This window comes from Zingiber officinale, chromosome 1B (assembly GCF_018446385.1).
Source record: "Zingiber officinale cultivar Zhangliang chromosome 1B, Zo_v1.1, whole genome shotgun sequence".
Lineage (NCBI taxonomy): Eukaryota > Viridiplantae > Streptophyta > Magnoliopsida > Zingiberales > Zingiberaceae > Zingiber > Zingiber officinale.
Genome location: NC_055986.1, coordinates 17776496 through 17799505, shown reverse-complemented (window position 1 = coordinate 17799505; position 23010 = coordinate 17776496). Strand labels below are relative to the sequence as shown.

Below are 23010 nucleotides of genomic sequence, written 5' to 3'. Positions count from 1 at the left end.
GATTAAAAATGCCGTCCAAATAGATAAAGGAATTGTTTTGATAGTGAAAAGTTTCCGTTCCATAGAAGTTCATATCTTAAAAGGAGAAGAGCATGTATCTAACACCACAGGTGTGTCTTCAAAAGGGATTTAACTAAAAGCATATCTTCACTTTTTTTTTTCAAGTGCATCAAAATTTAATAATTTGGAAGCTTAATTAAAGAGTGATGTCCTAGTCGTGCCAACTTAATTAAGACGTCCAACACACTTTTTTATTTTTTTTTTAATCTTGCAATGATGAAAGTGATTTGGTCAGGTTAATTTTCTTGGACAAGTAAATTATATTATTTGGAAACGATCACAACATTAATTTTTTTTATGAGATCCATAAATGAGTTTGAGACGAATTATTATAATCAGTTACAATTCTCTGAAATTTCTGATACACTAGTTAATCGTATATATCTTGAAAACACTCGAATTTTCATTGTTTTTTATTTCCTTAAAATTATGATTAGTCATAGTTATTAGTATACATATATCTGTCGATCATTTAAGTCGTGTGTATGTGTGTTAAAAAATTTCCATCTGAAATATTATCATTTGGGAGACCTATATAATTAACCTCTGAGTCGCTGACTGAATATGTTAAATTGTATATTATGTGTTGGGGTTAACATTAAATCCTTAATCTCTTAGTTGTCATCCCCAATTGGGTAGGAGGGAGTATGCAATAGAATTCTATATATACATATTTAACTCAAATATTCAATTAAATTATATATATTTGTACATCTCTCCATGCACCGATTGAGTGCGTGGGGTGCCCGGATCCACTTCCGAGCGTCCCACGGACTAAGTCGTGCACAAGAGGTGAGAACAAAAGAAATTTTTCTATTTCCAAATCTCAATTAAAATTCAAACGTTGTAGATGCTAATATAATATTTAGGTAGGTATCCTCTAATAGATATCGGAAAGGAGGATATGTTATATTTGAGAGATGTTCTAAGACAATCATTTTATAATTTGTACTTATTTATTGGATAAATAAAGTTTCACTAATTGAGTGCACATTCTCTATATGTATGATTTGATCTTAAACTCATTTATTGAATATCTACAAAATGATTTATAGCATAAGAAAACTTGTGATTGGATCACAACTTATGAGTTTCTCTACATGTATAATTATAAATATATTGAAATAATCCCTAGTCGATGAATTGATAAGTTCAGATATCATCGATTATGTGAGACTAGCACAGGTTATACTCTTTGGTTTAACCAAACAATTGTTCATCAAATTTCCTTTAACTTAAGGTATTCAATTCGCCTTGGTCGTGGAAATATTTGGATAGCCCACAAAGGATTTATTGCTCCTTGCGATGAGATGTATACCCTATGGGCAGTATTTCTTAGGCTAAGCGCGACGTAATCGCATGAATGAGACACGACTCATTATAGTTGCTGAAAGGTTCAGAAGTGATTTTCGAATCAACCGTTTAATTTTCGCTCCCAACACCTCCGCCAACCCACCCCAAGGCTAACAAGAAGGATCTAAATCATGGGTGCTTAGTAACCTTTGAAATAATCACTGGCGCATAAAGAATGCATTTATCTCGGCTATGTCGAGATTTGAACCCTAGATCTCATGGTGGCAGCACCTCATGCACTAGCCACTAGACCGTCCCAAGGGGACACCGATCAAATAAGGATCATGAAATATTATTATATGTCACTCATGATCGATTTACAATTAATGGTTAAGTATGGACGGCCAACACATTCGGGAATCTATTGGGTCACACGTACTACGAGTTTATCTAAAAGATTTAAAACGAGTTTGAGAATTGTATTCTCAAATTGAGAGAGATAGAGTTTGGTTGAGTCGTGACTATTGTAGGAGATATGAGATTATTATTGTTTGATAATAAACTAAAAGGGGGTTGATTTAGTTATGAAAAACTTGGTTTAATAATAAATCAAAAGAGTTTAAACAAAGATGGTTTGGTTTTGAACCAAACTTAATCTTAACGGTAATAGATCATGTTAACTTTACTTATTGGATTTGGGAGATATCTTGCTTCCAAACTCTAATTTTATTCTTTGAGGTGTATATATACAGTAGAATTCTATATATACATATTTAACTCAAATATTCAATTAAATTATAGATACCTGTGCATCTCTCCATGCACGATTGAGTGTGCGGGGTGCCTGGATCCACTTTTGAGCGTCACACACACTAAGTCGCGCACAAGAGGTGTGCACAGAAGGAATTTTTCTATTTTCTAAATCTCAATTAAATTCAAAAGTTATAGATGCTAATATAATATTTAGGTAGGTATTAGGATCGAAAAGAATTTAGATATCTCCACAATAGCATGATATTGTCCACTTTGGGCATAGACCCTTATGACTTTGCTCTTGGGCTCTCCCCAAAAGGCCTCATGTCAATGGAGATATCTTTTCTCTTATAAACCCATGATCTTTCCCATGTGTTTTCAATATGGGACTATGTTTGCAACCTTACAACCCCAACAGTCCCCCCCTCAAACAAAGGACCATAGGCTTCCCACGTCCGATCCTCGACCCACCAGGTCTTCCTGCCCCTTGGTCCACCCGACCTACTAGGACTTCATTGCCTAGTCGCAACTAGGACTTCCTGCCTGGTGTCTGATCATCTTGATCCGAACATAGGAGCCCCCACTTTCTTTGTTCGAGGTCAATATTGTACCCACATGGCTCAATAAGTGTAGGATCAAAAAGAATTTAGATATCTCCACAATAGCATGATATTGTCCACTTTGGGCATAGACCCTCATGACTTTACTCTTGGGCTCTCCCCAAAAGGCCTCATGCCAATGGAGATATCTTTTCTCTTATAAACTCATGATATTTCCCATGTGTTTTCAATATGGGACTATGTTTGCAACCTTGCAACCCCAACATCCTCTAATAGATATCGGAAAGGAGGATATGTTATATTTGAGAGATGTTATGAGACAATCATTTCATGATTTATACTTATTTATTGGATAAATAAAGTTTCACTAACTGAGTATTGAATATCTGCAATACGATTTATAGCATAAAAAAACTTGTGATTGGATCACAACTTATGAGTTTCTCTACATGTATAATTATGAATATATTAAAATAATCCCTAGTCGATGAATTGATAAGTTCAGATATCATTGATTATGTGAGACTAACACAGGTTATACTTGTTGGTGCGGTTAGCACTGATGGTCTAACTCAGGTTTTGATGAATGACAAAATAAAGTGAAGTTAATTTCATAGTGATCTAACATTTTGACGAAGTGTGCAGGCGAAATCCAGCTAGGTCGACGGACTGACCTGATAGCTGGCTCGAAGTCCAGTTAGGTCGACGGGCGGACCTGATAGTTGCCACGAAGACCAGCTAGGTCAACGGACTGACCTGATAGCTGACACGAAGTCCAGCTAGGTCGACGGACCGACCTGATAGCTGGCACGAAGTCTAGACTGGTCGACGGGCTAACCTGATGTCTGGCACGAAGTCCAGACTGGTCGACGGGCTGACCTGATGTCTGGCACGAAGTCCAGCTAGGTCGACGGGCTGACCTGATAGCTGACACGAAGTCTAGACGGGTCGACGGGCTGACCGGACGTCTGTCAGATAAGTTAAGGTAAGTCATTGTAGGGAAATGACTTGGTGAGGACGTGTTCCCCGTTTGAGGGAATAGTAGGCATCGATCCAACTTAGAACAATTTCGAAAATCTAAGTTGAGATCATGAATAGATTCTGGTCTCAGTGAGACGGAATCTAATTACTACTCTATTTTACTACAATTGTGTTAACTTATATTTTGCAGGGTAGTTTAGCTATTATTTTACCTCGGACTAACTCTTTCTTGCAGGAGAATGACTTTCTGGAAAAAGGTGGTTCAGGCACCCAGAAGGGATCCGGGCACCCAGAGTTGGTCCGGGCGCCTAGAAGGCAAATTTTATCCCCGCAAGTCGTCACAACGTGGAGCTCACTGGTTGGTTGGGCTACGCCACCGTCCAGGCGCTCGGAGCCTCCTATATAAGGAGGGTGAGCCCTGAAGCAAAGACAACAACGACATTTGTGCACTGTGCTCCTGCGAAGCTGTGAAGCTCCTCCGATAACGTGTTGCCAAGAGTTTTTTCTTTCTTTATTTTGTTGTTGGTATTCTTTCTTTTAAGTTCCTGTACTTGCATTTGTAATCTTTTACGAACTACTAGTAAATTGTCCAACGAAAGTACTCGACGAGTGCGGGCCTTGGGGTAGGAGTCGACGAAGGCTCCGAACCAAGAAAATTGGTTCGTGTTATCATTGCTCTTTTCATTTGTTTCCGCTGTGCACTTAATTTCGCTACAATATTTTTTCGATCGCTATTCACCCCCCTCTAGCGAGCTCTACGATCTAACAATACTCTTTGGTTCAACCAAGCAATTATTCATCAAATTTCCTTCAACTTAAGGTATTCAATTCACCTTGGTCATGGGAACTTATACTTTGACATGTTAAGCAAATCTCTCTGTTGAGGTGTAAACTCGGGATGATTGGGTATAAGTCGAAGTACCCGAAGGTTTTTGGATAGCCCACAGAGGATTTACTGTTTTTACAAGGAGATGTATACCCTATGTTCACTTGTTAAGATTATTACTTAAAGTGTTTAGCCAAAGCATCACATGTTAAGAGTATTGTACTCTTGGACACATGTACAAGTAATTTGAATCCATAGGATGAGAAAGTATTTCTTGGACTAAGTGTGACGTAGTCGCAGGAATGAAACACGACTCACTATTGTTGTTGAAAGGTTCAGAAGTGGTTTTTGAATCAACCGTTTAATTTTCTCTCTCAGCACCCCTGTCGACCCGTACCAGGGTCAACACGAAGGAGGTAAATCACGAGTGCTTAGTAGCCTTTGAAATAGTGACTGACGCATGAATGAGACATTTACCTCGGCTATGTCGAGATTCGAACCCCAAATCTCATGGCGGCATCACCTCATGCGCTAGCCACTAGACCGTCCCAAGGGGACACCGATCAATTGAGGATCATGATATATTATTAGATGCCACTCATGATCGATTTATAATTAATGGTTAAGTATGGACGACCAACACAATAGGAAATATATTGGGTCACACACACTACGAATTTATCTAAAGGATTTAAAACGAGTTTAAGAATTGTATTCTCCAATTGAGAGAGATAGAATTTTGTTGAGACATGACTATTGTAGGAGATATAAATTTATTATTGTTTGATAATAAACTACAAGGGGTTTGATTTAGTTATGAAACAACTTGGTTTAATAATAAACCAAAAGAGTTTAAACAAAGATGGTTTGGTTTTGAACCAAACTTAATCTTAATGGTAATAGATCATGTTAACCTTGCTTATTGGATTTGGGAGATGACTTGCTCCCCAAGTCGTAGAGGTATATAAATACCTCTTTATGGAAAGAGGAGTGATTTTATTATTTGAGAGAAAACTCTAATTTGATTAGGATTTGTTCTCATCCTTTTCTCCCTCTCCTAGCTTTTGCTTAAGCTCTTGCCGCCTAAGAGTTATCATCGGCCTTCTCCAACCACCAAATTCGGTGTCGACAAAGTCGGTGCCGACGAATTCAGTGCCAACGAATTCGGTGCCGATGAATTATACTTCGACAAATTCAGTGTCAACAATTTTATTATCGACGATTTCGATCCCGTGCCACCCACCAAATCGTGCTGTGGGAGTTCTCTCGAATTACTTCGTCTTCATTCTTGGCTAGTACCTATCGCAGACGAACGACTTGTGGTTTCGTGAAGCCATCTCAACAATAACTGGACGTGGATACGAGTAAAGGCAAACTCTATTGTGTTTGCTAATTGATATTTTTTTCACTACGTATCATCTATCAAGTGTATCTAGTGTAAATTTACTTTTCTTAAAATTTTATATTATGATTATATTTTTATGAGATGTATTTTTATATGTATATTATGTGGTAGGTGTACTGTAATAATTAAAAATTATTATTTTACTTTTTCGTTGTATTTTATGAAATATATTTTGGCATGTAATCGTAATCATATAGATATTACCTAACAGGATAGACATTAAATGAGAATGAATGATATGAAATTTGAGGGAAGGAATCCTCTAATCCTTAAATGACGATCCTCTAATCTAGTATTTATATTGATGGGAGATAAAAATTTCTATCTATTTAATATGTGGGGTCAACGAATTAGAAAAGATGATATAGAGGATCTCTTCGCGAAATTTGATCGATTGGTGCGATACGCATCCATATATGCATGGGTCAGTCAGTCATCGGTGCATGCATATGATACGGCGACAGACACGTAGCTTGGGGCTCCGATCCCCTCCTACGCTGCTGCCGTGCCACCTTAACTAATTGAACTGTTTTAGAATCATCATATATATATGTATATCTCAATTTATATATATTCAGAGATCGTGCATGGTGATGATGATGGTACCTGCGATTTGAAGAGAGGTATGCATGCGGCATGCCCGTGCTTGCAGGCTGACAGCTTTTACAGAAGCTACATTCGGAAATTATTATAGTTTAAGTGCGTCCTAGGTTCGGATCTTTGCATATGCTAGCTCGTACTATTTCCTACCTTAGATTCATCCAACGATATTAGAGATATATATATATATATATATATATATATATATACATAGACTTCGGCAACACACTAATTATTATTAGATTAAGTTTTTTAATTCCCGGTTTATTTCATATTCATAAATGGATCGTATCGATACTGATGAGAATAAAAATAATAATTACGTACGTACGGGTAGGTGACCACAGCTACATGCCCACTAATTAGCAAGAGCCAATTGTGCACCGAAACGACGGTCAAGCACTAGGTGTAGCATAAATAGTCGCTCGCCCTTCTCCGTTATTTAATTGCGTAGCTCCCTCACTGATTCCCAGCTCTACCACCACTCCCCCGCTTACTCCGGCCAAGATAATCCAATCTTAATTTCTTCGTTGATCCTCCACGAGTGGATAAGTCCTATAGAATGTTTTCTTGATTAGATTCATCCCCTTAGCCTCCTTTTTTTCCTCCAATCAATCCTTCTACGGATAATACCTATAAAAAGGCCTCCACCATCCGTCTTTCTCCCATAGTTCGTTAATGGCTATTGGATGGCCGAGGACATGAGGAAGCAGAGGAGGAGTCGAGCTGCCGCTTCTTTAAGTCGATGAAAAAGAAGGTCTGTGATTTCGCCGGTCCGATCATCGTCGGCGCCGGCCCGTCTGGGTTCGCCGTCGCAGCCTGCTTCAAGAGCCGCGGCATAGAGAGCCTCATCCTCGAGCGCGCTCACTGCGCCGCCTCTTTGTGGCGGCTCAAAACCTACGACCGCCTACGCCTCCATCTGCCCAAATCCTTCTGCGAGCTCCCCCTCATGCCCTTCCCCGCCGCCCTCCCGCGCTACCCCACCAAGCGCCAGTTCCTCTCCTACCTCGACGCCTACGCCGCCGAGTTCGGCCTCCGCCCGCGCTTCGGCGTGGCCGTCGTATCCGCCGAGCGCGACGCTTCCACGGGCCTCTGGCGCCTCCGCGCTGACTCCGGCGAGGAGTTCACGACCCGGTGGCTGGTGGTGGCCACAGGGGAGAACGCAGAGCCTGCGGTGCCGAGGATCCCGGGGATGCCCAGCTTCCTGGGGCCGGCGCTGCATACCAGCGCCTACCGTAGCGGCGAGGCCTACCGGGGGAAGCGCGTCCTCGTCGTCGGCTGTGGCAACTCCGGCATGGAGGTCGCCCTCGATCTATGCGACTACAATGCGATCCCTACCATCGTCGTTAGAGACACCGTGCGCCATCGCCATATCCATTAAATTCTTTACAATTTAATTATTATGTATATTCTCAATTTTTTCCCCCTCCCTGCAAAAAAAAAAAAAAACAGGTCCACATATTGCCACGTGAAATGCTGGGCCAGTCGACCTTTGGACTGTCGATGTGGCTGTTGAAGTGGCTTCCGGTTCGGACGGTGGACCGTCTCCTGCTCATCGTCGCCCGTCTCATGCTCGGTGACACGGCCAGGCTCGGCCTGCCCCGGCCCAAGCTCGGCCCGCTCGAGTTGAAGTCGCTCACCGGTAAGACCCCCGTCCTCGACGTCGGCACCTTAGCCAACATCAAGTCCGGCTATATTAAGGTAGGAAATAATTAGTTAATCGTAGTTAATTAGTTTAACCATTATTGTTGTTTAACTTAAATTCATATATATATATACACATGCAACAATAATAAGGTTCGGCCAGCGATTAAGCGGATTACGGAGAAAGGAGCAGAGTTTGTGAATGGAAGAATCGAAGAGTTCGACGTGATCATCTTGGCAACCGGATACAAGAGCAATGTACCTCGTTGGCTAAAGGTATCTATAATTTATCAGCATTACGTACGTATTTCTGGACATATATCATCCAGTGATTTCTTTTCCCCAAAAGAATTAGTGATCAATTAGTTGGGTAGCTAAGAAATTCAGTACGGTTGTAGGAAAGTGATTTGTTCTCGGAGGAGGATGGTTTGCCGAGGAAACCATTCCCGAATGGATGGAAAGGGCAGAATGGGCTCTATGCGGTTGGATTCACAAAGCGAGGCTTGCTCGGGGCGTCGCTCGATGCAGTGAGGATTGCTCAAGACGTGGAGTTGTGTTTACAAGGCCGAGAATAAGCTCGTTCAATAGTAATCTGATTGTTTGGTGCGTTTCGTTGCCTGTGAGAATTAATGAATTAAGCTAGCTAGCCAGTAATATGTATATACATATGTAAATGACATTTTTTTTTTCTTTTTTCTTTTCCCAGCTGATCACTGATGATATTTAGTGTGAGTGAAAAAAAGAGGAGAGGTTGATGCCTCCAATCTGACACCAAATCAAATGTCCCCTCTACGACCATAGTTTTGATTTCAAAATGTGTTTCGAGTGACTAATTATATTATTCCTCCATTTAGTTTAGAGTATTAAACTTAATTTGTGCTTTGGATCGCTTGCGCCACTCTTTGATGAGAGAAAATGGCCAATTTCAAAACCTTTTTGATTACTTTCTGCTTATAATTAATGTTTATAACGTACCCACATATCATATTAGATAGGCTATTCTATATTCAATTGTAACATGATAAAATTATTTGTTTCTGCAATATTATTTTATATGATTCATACTTGATCTCACATCTTAATGAAATTAAAGTATTTCATATTTAACCCATTTATCTAGCTCGTAATAAACAAATACTGATTCCCTTCACTATTTAGCAATCAAATAATCTAGTAAGTTGTAGTAAAAAAGTGAAATCGTCGAGACGACGGCTCCTCCAAAGTTAGCCTTCCACAGTTTTAAAGGAAGATAATTCATAGAAAATCAATCTCACACCTACACCAATCCGTGAACCGTTAAAAAGTTATATATACATGTGTAGCACTAAATAACACCACAATCTCAGACTGCATGTTAACATTTGTGAAATTTTAATTGCAGCCAGAATAGGCAACCCTTCTTCTGTCCTTGGGCTGGCGGCCTAAACCCTAAAGATATGATATCTAGCATCGCGCTTGCATTTACGATTGAGACTTCTCACACACGCGCACTATCATGCATGCCGATCTCACAATGATCTCCTCCTACGCACACGTCGCCATCGGGAATCTCATACGTGCAATTCTTGGTCCGAACTGTACTTTTTCTGTTGATTAGACATCGAAGTTCACTTCTGGTTTGGACTCATTCTCGTGTCTTTTTCTTCTCTGGATTTAATTTAAATTGGTTTCGAATTAGCTCAACACATCCAAGCTGGATCACAGGAGTAGTGCGTGTGTTCTGGAGAATGAATGGGAGACAGAGAGAGAGAAACAAACGAAAAGGGAGAAGGATCTTGACCTGATCCATATATGCCGTGGGGAATCTGATGAGTCCAAGAGAGAAGCAGAGGATGAATGATTGAGATGGAGAAGGTATGCAGTAATGCAGAGGCAAGTGGGATCAGTGGCGTGAGGTCCCAATTACAACACTACGTATATTTCTTCATTTCTGCTACTACTACTAAATCGGGGTAAATAAATGGAAGCAAAACTCTGCGATTCGTCTCCATCACTGTCGAGTCTGTGTTCTTTCGGAAGCTGCAAGTCAACAATTTATGAGAAAAAGCACTAATTAAGTAGTTGTCTTCCATCACAGTGCCAGGTGTTTGCCACATAAAATTTTTGGTGATCGGAGACAAAAAAAAAAAAAAAAAAAAGAGAGAGCCCTTTCTACAAGCAAATGCCAACGAACATTTGCGTATAGATAGCAATTAAATTCTCGTGGCAGGCACAGTAAAAAATATTTGCTTGTACTTAAAGATCTGTCCTACTGGAGTACCAAGGAATCCAACACTGGGCTTCGTAATTATTGTCGGAAGGTGGCAGCCCACTTTGTGTTAACTCTGGCCTTGCAGCTGAGTGAGATTCACTCGCTCTGCTGGTGCAGCTCCCAGCAGTGACTAGTGGCACTGGTCGGATCCGGAGGATCTCACAGTGTCCTCCTGTTCCAATGGGCCATGGCTGGTGGTTGACGATGATCCACTCCTTCGTGCTTGGACAAGCCGTTGTGCTTTTAAAGGTGGAATCAGGGGTCATTTGGGCTAAGGGTGTCCCCATTTTCAGCTCTCTTTGGAGTATGTCAACCAGAGCAAGAAGAAACAGAGTTGAGTTGTGAGGCCCCAGGAACAAACTGAAGCGGTAGTGCGAGCGAGCAGTATCAGCTGTTGGAATTTGTTTTTTTTCATGGATCAATAAACTTGCTCAGTCCCTACTTGTTCTTGCTTCTGGGCGGGCCACATTCCTGAGGCTTATTTAGGTTAAGGCCCAGGACGCGGCCCAGACCCAAGTCTAGGTTACTTCTGTGGAGTTAGTAGGTATGCATTTCAGTAATTTGCAACAATGTTTTCAGAAAATTATCATTTAATACTAGTGATCGTGCATATAGAGTCATTAGGGTAAAGTAAAATACCTAACTTTTGAAAATCTGAATTATTTAGATTTTTGAAAATTCGAATTGTTTAGATTTTTGAGTATCACCCTTACGAATTCCCTATGAAAAAAATTAATTTAATTTAATATTATACTTATGTTAGTAAAAAAACTAAGAAAAGTATTTTTTTTTTACATTGTCCGTCTAAAATATTTATAAAAATTTCTTTGATCATAGTGTTATCAATTATAAGATGTGGGATTAAAGAGAACTATATTTGTTTTATATAAAACAACTAGAGAAAATTAATGATGAGAAAAATTCATAACAATATGCCGCAGTTGAGTGTCGAACTCTAGACTACTGATTGTTTCGCTTGTGGAATTACTAATAAACCTTGGAATTATTTTTAGTATGAATAGAAAAAAAGATATTAACGTAAATTTATTTTAAGCTTCACCAAAGTTAGTTAGTAGGGGAGAAATTTTTAATAAAATAGTAAGATAACAAGATATTCCTTTTTCCGATAAATGCACTATTTGTATTTACGATTTATTTCACTTTAAGCATGTGTAATTGTCTCTCCTTCATTAAAAAAAAAAAAAAATTTAATTATTTATATCAAATATTAAATCGATTAAATAAATGCACATTTAATCTTAGTTGAAAAATACTCTAGATTTTTGATTAATTAATTAGAATTTTTTTAATAATATATCATAATTAAGTATCAAACTCCTAGATTATTAATTGATTAATAAAAAAAATTTCTAATAACATATTACTAAATCAACTCTAGAGAAAGAAAAATTATAATTATTTTAGGTTTTATCACAATTTAATAATTACTGAATATAGATATTTTTCTATAAGTACTAAAAGTTTAAAAATATTATTAGTTGATATTTTTTATTGTATATAGTTAGAGATGATAATGGAGTGAGTTGAAATTTGGACCCGTAATAAATTTGCTTTGACGGGACCGATTTAAACCCTCCTAAATGAGTCTCAAGGTAGATCCGGGGGCGGATCCCAGATTTAACCGAATCCACCCTAGATCCATCCAGTATAATATTTTTTTTTATTAATTATCAATTGAATAAAAATTGATAATTAATTTTTAATTGTATCAAAATTTATAGATTTTAATTTGTGATAATATTTTTTGTTATAAAATATTATTAATATAAGGGCATCCATAGTCGTAAAATTTTTAAAGAGGTTTCACATCATTATCACATCAAAAATTAAAAACCTTACTTCTTTTAAAAACCACTCTCTATTATCATAAAATCTCTTTTTTAAAAACTCCACTTCTTTTAAAATTCTCTCTCAACTATTTTTTTATAAACTTGGTCTCAAGATTTTGATATAGGTTTATAAAAAAAATTATAAACCCCACCTATATAGTGAGAGAGAAGTTTATATGAAGAAATTTATAGCATAAATTATATACTATAAACCTTCCACTGCATAGGATCTAACCCGGGTCTATCCAGCCGGATTCACAGGATGGGACGGGTCTAAAAGAAGATGGGATGTGTCCTGAGTTTGGTCAAACTCATCCCAATTCGGATCCATTGTCATCTTTATATATAGTCAGTCAAATACTTATCTATATTTTATGAAAAAAATAATAATTATCTATTCTTTTGGGGTTTTCCGCAAAGTAACGGTGCGGCTCGGAAAATTTGCCTTGGTTGGAATTCCAGTCTGCGGCTGTTTTAAACCCTCGTCGCCGCCTGTGCTGCCGCACGCCTACCGCTTTCCTCCCCCCGCTCGCTCATGTTATGGCGCTGATCTTCCTCCGTACCATTTCAAGAAGAACCCGTAGTGGTTTTGTTCCACTCTTCCCCTTATCTCCCATCTCAAACCCGCTACCTCTTGTCTCCTGTTCTGCTACTACCCATCTTATCCACGGCCTCCGCCGATCTCCGCCAGCATGGCTGCACCTCCACCTTCTACGATTTTGTGGAGTCCCCAACTCGGAGGATACCAGATTTACTCCCTTTCTGACCGAGGACGATTCTTCGAAGAAGAAGAGGAAGAACAAGCACGCCAAGAAGAAACCCCGGGTGGATTTTACTAAGATCGATCCCTCGGTGCTCCCCACTGTGATCCTCGTCGGCCGTCCAAACGTCGGAAAGTCTGCCTTATTCAATCGGTGAGCTGAACTTCGCAATTGTAGAGGTTTCGAAGTTGTCGTGCTTGGTGGCTTCTATTTATTTATTTATTTATTTTGTTGTTTTTAGCTTGATTCGGAGGAGGGAGGCTCTTGTTTATAACACTCCCGACGATCATGTCACTCGGGACATCAGAGAAGGCATTGCCAAATTGGGGGATTTGAGGTTCCGTGTGCTGGATTCTGCTGGGTTGGAGACGGAAGCCACTTCGGGAAGTATTCTTAGTAGGACGACAGATATGACCGCCAACGTGCTTGCGAGGTCCCAATTTGCTATCTTGCTGATAGACGTGAGGTTGGTGTATGACATTTGTTTTAATTCTCGATGCATCTCTTTCCTTGTGGCTGAACTGACGAGTTATGTTCCCTACAAGAATGCTTGGTCGGTGGGTATGACTTGATGAAACTGCCTCTCTTCAGGGATGGATTGCAGCCACTTGACCTGGAAGTTGGAAAGTGGCTCCGGAGGCATGCACATGGAATTCGAACCATTGTGGCCATGAATAAATCTGAATCACTTGATGAACAAGGATCGCTTACTGCTGAGGCAGGTCAAGCATACACCTTAGGATTTGGTGATCCAATTGCAATATCAGCAGAGACTGGCTTTGGAATGGCCGAGCTTTATGAGAATCTTCGCCCATTGTTAGAAGACTATATACTTCAACGCCCTGAAGGTTTGTCCATTATGCATGTTTTGGTATCAATTGACATAGTCCAATTTCTTGGCATATATAAAGGCTACTTTTCATATTGTTCGGAACCATAGAGATCTATTGAATTAGGGATCTATTTCTAATACCACACTTGTATTTGACTATTTGGAAAACAAGAAAAATAGGAAATTGTGTTCTCCTGCCCTAAAATTTTTGATTGGGAAACCCAATAAAAATTGGTTGGTTTGTGTTTGAGATTTCTATGGAGCACGAAAGTAAGCCTTGTTTTATTTGAATGCATAGCTAGGAGTGGAGTGGAAAGGGAACAGACACAAAACACATGAATTTTGTGGCCCTCTCCTTGTATCTAAATCTAATGATCCCAAACATAAGAAAGTGAGAATTAGAATTCTGTTTTTTACTTAAATTTAATATAAACCACTATTTGTAATTCTTAAGATTTCCTTTCGAAGTATTGAAGTTAATTATCTATGATGCTTCCAAATCTGACAGCGAGTCATGACAAAATAATGAGTATATGATGAAGGAGACAGAGAGAACCTAAATGCATGTGTGAGGATGATGCTTTATTGTAGCAACTTCAACTCATGTTCACCGTGATCAATTTGTTAATAATTTGTTCGACACATTGATAGGTAAACATTATCCATATGCCACTGGGTTTGCATTAATTTCTAAATGGGCACTCATTTTCTGATGATCTGTGTTTTGCTTGAAAGAAAAATTGATTCTGTAATCAATAGGAGCTATGAAAAAAAAAATCCAATCTTCATCTTTGGGAGCCTGGGCGCAACGGTAAAGTTGTTGTTTTGTGACCAAAAAGGTCACGGGTTCGAATCTTGGAAACAACCTCTTGCAAAAAGCAGGGTAAGGCTGCGTACAATGGATCCTTCCCCAGGTCCCCGCATGGTGGGAGCTTCGTGCACCGGGCTGCCTTTTTTTTTTCTTCATCCTTGGGATTAGTAATGTCTCTATTGTTGTGATTTTAGATGAACATGCCCATGATGATACTTATCCAGAGATGGAGGATAATGGTGAGTGCAAGTCACCATTGCAGCTTGCAATTGTTGGGCGCCCAAATGTCGGGAAGTCTACTCTTTTGAATGCATTGCTACAAGAAGAAAGAGTTCTAGTTGGACCAGAATCTGGATTGACTAGAGATTCAATCAGAACCCAATTCACATTTGAAGAACGGACTGTATATTTGGTAAACTAACATTTTTTCCCCATTGAACTCGCATCATTTCTTACATACATTCACTATGTGGTTTGCTTCCTGTCTTTTTTAACGTTTTATCATTTTACCTATTATGTTAAATTGTTGAATTCCGTATGATAGTGGCTTTGTATGAAGATGGTTTTTAAATGCATCAGCAAGATGAGGTTGGCTAGCATAAACTGTGTCAAGAGAAGGTTAAAAAACAAACCTCCCACTTGATCCTAAAACACCTTAAGAGAGACATCACATCATTAAGATTATCTAGCGAAATGTGTTTTCAATTAGAGCTCAATGGCATGAATGAATCCCAGTGTTTTTTTTTTCAAATCCCAATTAGTAAGTGTTCCATCTACGTTAGAGATATCAAACAGCTATGGTAGTATGCATACAATTACTATATATTCGATGTGGTGTAAATACTCACTAAACATACTGGTCAATAAGGCCTTGACAATTCTCTTCGCAAACAAATATATGTTTAGGTAAGGGTTCGTACTGAGACCACATCACCATATGACCTTGTTGGAGTGAAATGCTGATTCACTTCTTCATGTTGTCAGGCTAACAACTAGTTAATGCAAATGTTGACTACGCTGGGGCAGTCATGATTGTTTTGTTCCTTTGATTTATTTGCTATTTGACTTCAGTTCACACTTCAGAACTAATCAAACCTCACCTCTAGGTCTCGACTTAAGTTCCATACCTGTAGAAAATTCACTTCAAGTTCACACCAAGATCGATGACCAGCCTTGGACCTTGAACTTTAGGAGAGGGTTCACACCTCAGACATTCAAATCATATCAGCCTTTGTTTCTCAGGTCTCCATTTTGGGTTAGGAGAGTCAGCACCTCATCCAATCATTCCCCCACTTTCAGTATATGAACCAATAAGTATGGAGCTAACTCCAAATTATTTTTTCATCTCGATCAGTTAAGAACCCTTAAGCCTAGATGGTCTAACTATCTCAGAGTAATACTCCTTTAGTGAGTACCATATCTATGTTGTGCTCATTTTCAACTAAATGTGCTGGGCTTGTACCTGTCTGAAGTAGATTAGTGGCATCTATTGGATGTCCAACTACATCAAGAAATGAAGTTTTAGGTTGAATAACAGCAAAGCAAATAAGCAATTCTTGTTCACTTCCTTTCATAGTCGAAGTGCCCCATTTTTTAAGGCATTAAAGAGAAAAAATTGGACGATGGAGGAGATATTGGACGACTTGCCATCACTTGCTCGCTCAAAGATGCTGGCCAACAGCTACTTTGTTTGGCAACAGGACTATTATATTGTTTTCCAGAACAGATTGAATGAGGTATTCTTCAACTGAGAATTTGGTGTATGTGCTGGAGTTGACAACTCACGAAGTTGCGAGAATAAATCGATGATAATATTACAGAAGTAATGAATATTTTGACAGATTCTACTTAGGCCATATATTACTGGTGCATGTTATGTTGTACGATTACACTTTAGTGAGTGATCTATTCCTTTAAATGGAGGGCTGCAATGTAAAGTCAAGTGCTAACTTTATGGTTATGTAGATGATAATTTCTATAGAGAAGTTTGAAAAGTAGCGAAATTGGTCATTTCATACAGATTGCTCACCAAGTTGTCCTATGGCGGAGCAAGTTTACTTTTGTACTTGAGCATTAGGATAAAGAGTTTGCACATTGGCTAGACATCCTTTCCACCTTGAGTATTTCAACTGACATGTACAGTTGGTACCTCAGATTATCAGTTCACCCTTTTGATTCAATTTGAAGCCTTAAATTCATATGAATTAACTAGCTTAGGACAAACTTCTGTGATTACCATACCTAGGCAGTTGTGCAGTCGCAACTGCATGAGCAAACCCCAAATATTTCCAGAACAAACTCCTCTTCTTGTGCAATATGATAATGATATTTGTATTTTTTTTCCCATGAACTCCTTACTCATCCTATTTCGACACCAACCATCGTTCATCCGTTTTAAGTGATGGACTGAAACATGCTTGCAATCCATGGATGATAAGTCATTCTTTGTTTTCCAGGTAGACACAGCCGGATGGCTACTGAGAGCAGGGAAAGAAAAGGGACCTGCGTCTTTAAGTGTTATGCAGTCAAGAAAAAATCTTATGAGGGCTCATGTGATTGCTTTAGTACTAGATGCTGAGGAGGTATGCCACCTTTTCTACGGGATATATTCTTATTGTCAGAGTTTACCATCAGAAGCCACCTTTTTTATGCAATCTGTAAATCGCCTCCAGTTTTTATTTGACTGAATCTTTAACATGAGGCCTCTTAGCAATTATTTATCTGGATTATATAGTAAATGTTTTTATTTTAAAGAAAAAAGTGCAGAGAAATTTTACTTTCTAAAATGGGGATTGCATTCATTCAACTTTGAACTTTGGAAAGGGGAATATAGACTCCAAATTTTCATCTAAATAGTTTGTGAATTGCATGTGCATACCAAAGTTTTTCCGAATCACAGTTGGAAAGTGTAATGCCTCATTCTTCATTAGGGCTGTAAACGAGCCGAGCCGAGTTTTGGGGTGTTTAAGCTTGCTTGATAAGGTTACTACTCAGGTACATATTTAACACGAAAATGATCTAGATGTCGGGCATTTGATTTATTCAAAGTGGGGAAACTGGGGCCCATCAAAAAAGGGTCCAAGTTTGAGACAAGACTACAGACTCAACACCTGAGATCCAAAACTTGGATTAAATCCCTAGTGTACTGGTATAAACTAATGGTGGATAGTTTGCAGGTAAGGTGATATATAATTAAAATGTCGTGGGGTTTGCCTCGAGTGCAAAACATACTTGATAGAATTATCGGGTCTCATCTTCAGGCTTGCGATGGAGACTAAGTCTCGCTGAACCGATTGAACTGAACAAACTGAAATTTTTTCGAACTGATCGAATTTTAAAAAAAAACCGGAACCGATATCGACCGAATTAACCGAACTTCCAAATACTAATTCTGAGAGCTTAAACCAAGAGTTTGTGATTAACCTACATAGGAGGAGAACATTTTAGGAGTGGAGGATCATGCTGCGAACATTCCATTCTGGTTCGAATAAATTCAATCCCAAATGCATTGGTGGTTAAGATACAGCCTATTAGGCATTAGCAATGTTCGGTTTTGATCAAAACAATCGTCATCTGCAAGATGTTTTTTTTTCTCTAAGAAAAGATAGGAATCAGAAGAGAGACCATAACGGATTGATCAAGCAAGCACAAATAACGTGATCCCTTCCAACCAAATAACGTGAGGGAAGAGGAGAGTGAGGTTAGGGTTTGGGATGAAGCTGCCAAATCTGGCGCTGCCCTACCAAGAGGATTGCTGGAGTGAGCTGGGGAGACGCCGGTGCTGGTTGAAGCCTGGGGTGACCACTACCTACCTTGAACTCAACCGTTTTTGCCGACATCGTCAACTCCAAGCTGTAGGAGGAGAGGAGAGGGTGCTTCAACTTTGAGAGGCGAGAACGATAGGGGGCTGCCAGAGAGAGAGAGAGAGATGGAGAGGAGCCTCGGCTAGAGAGACGGAGAGGAGGGGAGGGCGGCGAGAGCGACGGAGAGGAGATGAGGGGAGTTGGAGTCGTGGATGGATCACGGAGTCACGGGCGGATGGACGACGGGATTAGGAAATTAAGGATTTTGAAGGGCTTGATTCGGTTTATTCAATCTAATCGAATAACAAAAAATCGAAACCGAACCAAATAACCCGAAATAACCGTTTTTTTAAAAACAAAAACTGAAATAACCTAACTGAATTTTTAAATTCGGTCGGTTTGTTTGTTTCAATGTTTTAAATAGTGGCGAATAGCACGCTATGCAGCGTGCTATCGCGAGCTATGCAGCGTGCTATCGCGCGCTACGATCAACAAACGCTATGTAGCGTTTGCTGATTAGTGATTGTCCTAAATAGCCCACGTTATTCGGGACAGTAGCGTCGATAGTGCACAATAGCGTGCGCTATCTTACTTAGCGGCCAGTAGCATGCGATAGTTTGGGTAGCCAAGTCCCAAGCTTCGAGCAACTAAGGCAAAGGCAGAGGCGAGGGGCGGCGAAACCAGGGCAAAGGCAGAGGCAAGGGTCGTGAGCGTCGAGGGACGGTGAGAGGCGAGGAATAGCGAGGGGCGATGGCGGCGAGGGGTAGCGAGGGGTGGCGACTGGAGGTGACGTTTTCTCCTTCGTTTTTGTTTTCTTCGATTGTTTTTTGTTTGATTGATTTGTTCGGTAAAGTTTTTATAAGCACCACTCAACCGTGAAGTTTTATCTTTCAATTGCACTGTTGATAATCAATAGTATCTTTTCGTTTTTCTTTCGCTTTTTAGTTTTTATAATCAAACAGTATTAATTAATTGTTCTGATTTTTTTCTTTTGTTTTTTAGGATTTTGATTGTATATTTGGAATTTGCAATGTTTACAAATTTGTCAAAAAAAAGAAAGATAAAAAGATATTGGTTGGAAATATTGTTATCAAAAGAAGGGGGGAGGGGGGGGAGGATGTGTTCGGTGCAAATTTTGGCATGTAATGAATTATTATGACTAATTTTATATTATGTTACTTTTATTTTACTTATATAAGTATATTTTATTTTTTAAATTTAAAAATTGACATGCACAAAAAGCTTGTGGTATATGCTTCGCTATTTACGCTACCTGATGACAAGACAAAAATGCTATGAATCAACGCTACTCGATTTAAAACATTGGTTTGTTTAATTGAATTTTTGCTCAACCCTAGTCTCGATTCCAAGTATTTTTTTTCCCTCTCTTTTCTTCCTCCTGTGCCATTCGACCTCACTTCTTCCTCCACACAATCTCCTCCTAAGGAGGTATACGAGTTGTATGAGCCAGAAGTGTGAGTAGCTGAGGTTATATTCCTTCAGTGACAAGATTGTTATATGTTGTTTTCACTTTTGTGTATTGTTTACATTTCAAATTGTGACGAGCCATCTATGGTTTATTGAACAGGCTAGTTGATCGAACGATGATCTAAATTTTTATCACAAAACCTTTCCTTTTCCCTATAGGAATTTGATTTCAAGGATAAATATGAAGAAAGATACTTAGCTCGAAACACTTCAGAATGCTTATTGTAGTGGATTAAGCTCTTGCTGACTTGGTTTATATTTTTACAATGTAACTCAATTAGTATTTTCTGTTTTCTATGCACATGTAGATTGCAAAAACTAAGACAAGTTTGAAACATGCTGAAGTACTTATTGCTCGCCGAGCAGTGGATGAAGGCCGTGCGTTGGTGGTAATTGTTAACAAGATGGATTTGCTTTGGGGGAGAAGAAGCACAATGATACGTGAAAAAGTCATAAATGCTGTTCCGAAAGAAATTCAGATGGTCATTCCCCAGGTCTGTTAATCTATGCTTCAAATGCATATATCATAAAACTAAACTGTTCAGTTTGATTCTTGTCTTGCATTTGTACCTTAGGTCCTTAGATACTGTAAACTTAAATCCTACTCTAATGCAGCATGAGTGCAAGTATCCTTATTATGTAATATTCATTGTTATGTAATATCTGTCTCTTTCTGAGTATGGTTAAAATAGCCTACTTATCATATACGTTAGTTGTTTTCTTGCACAAAGATTTGAACCTGGATAGTCTTTTTCTAAAATTTGGGCTTCAGTGTTTATCTGAAATTTTAGCCCTATTCTGACATGAGAAAAAAGATTTTTAAATACTTCTTATCAGGAGTATCCCTTGTGATTTATAAACACCTCTTATCAGCTAATAATCTGTGATTGTAACTCCTATAGATATTGGGTTCTTTAATTCTGAAATTGGTGTGCTTATCCATGTTGGCTACAGCTAATGGTAGCGTCATACAGTAATTAAAATTTTGCTAATATATGCTGAATACAACAAACATCTTTGTCAGTAAAAGGGAGTGCTTATTCCTGTTCTCGTCATTTGGCAGATTACAGGTATACCTGTGGTCTTTGTTTCGGCGTTGGAGGGAAAGGGTCGGGTAGCTGTAATGCATCAGGTAGTGGATGCTTACCAGAAGTGGTGTCTAAGACTACCAACGGCACGCCTAAATCGCTGGTTGCGAAAGGTAAATTGTTACTATACTTTGATTTAGTTGCAAGAGATATAGGTCTCCATTGTTTCTAGTTTTTTGAGAGTTACTTTCATTCTGTGTTTATGCTGCATAACAAATATAATGTTGTTTTCCTTCTTATGGGAAAAACATATATTCATCTGGTAGAGTTCCTTGATTTATTATTTAATTGCTGCCTAGAATTGATTTGGTGTGAAAAGTCATATAATCCAGGTTCTTCTGTCATTCTTTGGACAACACCACGTTAGTGAATATTTTATGGAAACCAATAACAAAAAGAATTAGGTTATAGCATTCTTTCTCGTATTGTAACTTGATGCATGTTATCTACATTAGGTTATGAGCAGGCACTCCTGGCGAGACCAAGCGACTCAACCTAAAATCAAGTATTTTACGCAAGTCAAAGCTCGTCCACCGACATTTGTTGCCTTTTTAAGCGGGAAGATGCAACTCTCAGACACAGATATTAGATTTTTGACCAAGTCCCTGAAGGAAGACTTTGATCTTGGTGGGATCCCAATCCGCATTACACAGCGATCTATACCTAGAAAAGCTGTAACCAGCAAGAGGAGCAGAAAGCTGCCCGCCCGAACCAAAGTGAGAATTCTATCAGGAAAACGATCTACATCGCAGGAACTCATTTCTCCGTAATGGGGCTCTCCTTTAAATATGCAAATAGTCAGTCCAATGTCTGGATCCAGTGGTTGCTAGGAACCAAGAGGTTCTCTAAGAACAGGCTTATCATTCTGGTACCCAGGTACTTTTAACATTGTAGATGACCTTCTCCATTTTGAAAAGGAATGAAGAAAGAGGAAAGGAGCTCTCTTCCAACATAGCTTTATCATTCCAAGATTGACTTACAGACTTCGGAAACCCTTGGACAATGGATTTCCGTGATGCTTAGTATTTTATGAGAAGATGGGTAATTTTGGATCAGCAAGAGAAAGTGGTCAATAATACATTATTAATATCCTCCAACTGGTGCTTTAGAGGCCATTGCATTTTCTGTGGAGCTTGCTGCAATGAGATTCATTGGTCGTGTGGAGAATTTTCCTTGCACAATAAATTAGCAAATCCTCTTGTCTAATTTGGAAAACATGGCCAAGTTATTTTTGCTTTTGTTGTGTGCGGTTGTAATCTACCATTCTCCACAAAATGTTTTTTTAGTCCCAATCATGCAGACAAATTCTTTTAAGTGTTCTACAAATAAAAGACATTTATGTTTTTTCAAAGAGTGTAGTAGTTTGTGGAATTATTTCTTTTTTCTTACTGTTTTTACTTGCTGAAAATTAATTATCTTCGATTTGTGAATTTACAAGAGTAAGGTTTCCTGCAGGGATGCAGATTCTTACGGCATGGATACATATTCTGTCAGTGAACGTCGTTAAATATGATGGTAAAAGATGAATACGTTCGTCTTTAGTGTTCCTGTTAACTTGTCTTAGGGTCAACACGGAGGAGAATGTCGTTAAACAAATCATCGGTGAGCAGGTGTGAAAGTCGTCTTGGTCATCAATCGCCTAATAATAACGAGGATTGATAGGGAGGTCTCTCATGCTTGGAAGGAGGGAGATGAAATAAAGAAGGTTAGAATGATAGTCGGAGTTTCCAACGTAGCCACTTAGCCTAATAATAACGAGGATTGATAGGGAGGTCTCTTACGTTTGAAAGGAGGGAGATGAAAGAAAGAGGGTTAGAATGACAGTCGGAGTTTCCAGCGTAGCCATTTTGATGCTCAAGATAATTTTTGGTGGTGGTAGAGAAAAAAGTACCAAGAATAATTAGGATTTGTGGATGTGTATCCTCATGTACATGTGTCTGTTGGAGTAGGTTACATTTTATAGGACGGCGATTGATTCTCAGGTTCTCCATGTGCACCAAGATC

The 23010-nt window shown here is 39.0% G+C and overlaps 2 protein-coding genes across 3 annotated transcripts; both read left to right on the top strand.

Moving 5' to 3' along the window:
* Positions 1–6944: 6944 nt before the first annotated feature.
* LOC122051794 (indole-3-pyruvate monooxygenase YUCCA2-like) lies at positions 6945–8921 on the top strand. Of its 2 annotated transcripts, XM_042613097.1 has the most exons (5): positions 6945–7835; positions 7931–8179; positions 8276–8398; positions 8521–8725; positions 8829–8921. In XM_042613097.1, the coding sequence occupies exons 1-4, from the start codon at positions 7224–7226 to the stop codon at positions 8695–8697; spliced, it is 1161 nt and encodes a 386-aa protein (XP_042469031.1). In that variant the 5' UTR covers positions 6945–7223; the 3' UTR covers positions 8698–8725; positions 8829–8921. The 2 variants fall into 2 exon arrangements, with proteins under 2 accessions (XP_042469031.1, XP_042469023.1); XM_042613089.1 differs by having other exon boundaries at positions 8521–8915.
* Positions 8922–12650: 3729 nt separating this feature from the next.
* LOC122051786 (GTPase Der-like) lies at positions 12651–22357 on the top strand. The gene is made up of 8 exons (XM_042613078.1): positions 12651–13137; positions 13226–13450; positions 13576–13832; positions 14822–15039; positions 17084–17209; positions 20227–20412; positions 20982–21119; positions 21462–22357. The coding sequence occupies exons 1-8, from the start codon at positions 12764–12766 to the stop codon at positions 21774–21776; spliced, it is 1839 nt and encodes a 612-aa protein (XP_042469012.1). The 5' UTR covers positions 12651–12763; the 3' UTR covers positions 21777–22357.
* The last annotated feature ends 653 nt before the right edge of the window (positions 22358–23010 follow it).

Coding starts and splice junctions, on each gene's coding strand:
- LOC122051794 (XM_042613097.1), top strand. CDS start 7,224: ATGAAAAAGAAGGTCTGTGATTTCGCCGGTCCGATCATCGTCGGCGCC. Junction 7,836..7,930: donor CCATCGTCGTTAGAGACACC/GTGCGCCATCGC, acceptor AAAAAAAAACAG/GTCCACATATTGCCACGTGA. Junction 8,399..8,520: donor ATGTACCTCGTTGGCTAAAG/GTATCTATAATT, acceptor GTACGGTTGTAG/GAAAGTGATTTGTTCTCGGA.
- LOC122051786 (XM_042613078.1), top strand. CDS start 12,764: ATGGCGCTGATCTTCCTCCGTACCATTTCAAGAAGAACCCGTAGTGGT. Junction 13,138..13,225: donor AAGTCTGCCTTATTCAATCG/GTGAGCTGAACT, acceptor TGTTGTTTTTAG/CTTGATTCGGAGGAGGGAGG. Junction 17,210..20,226: donor TAGTACTAGATGCTGAGGAG/GTATGCCACCTT, acceptor ATGCACATGTAG/ATTGCAAAAACTAAGACAAG.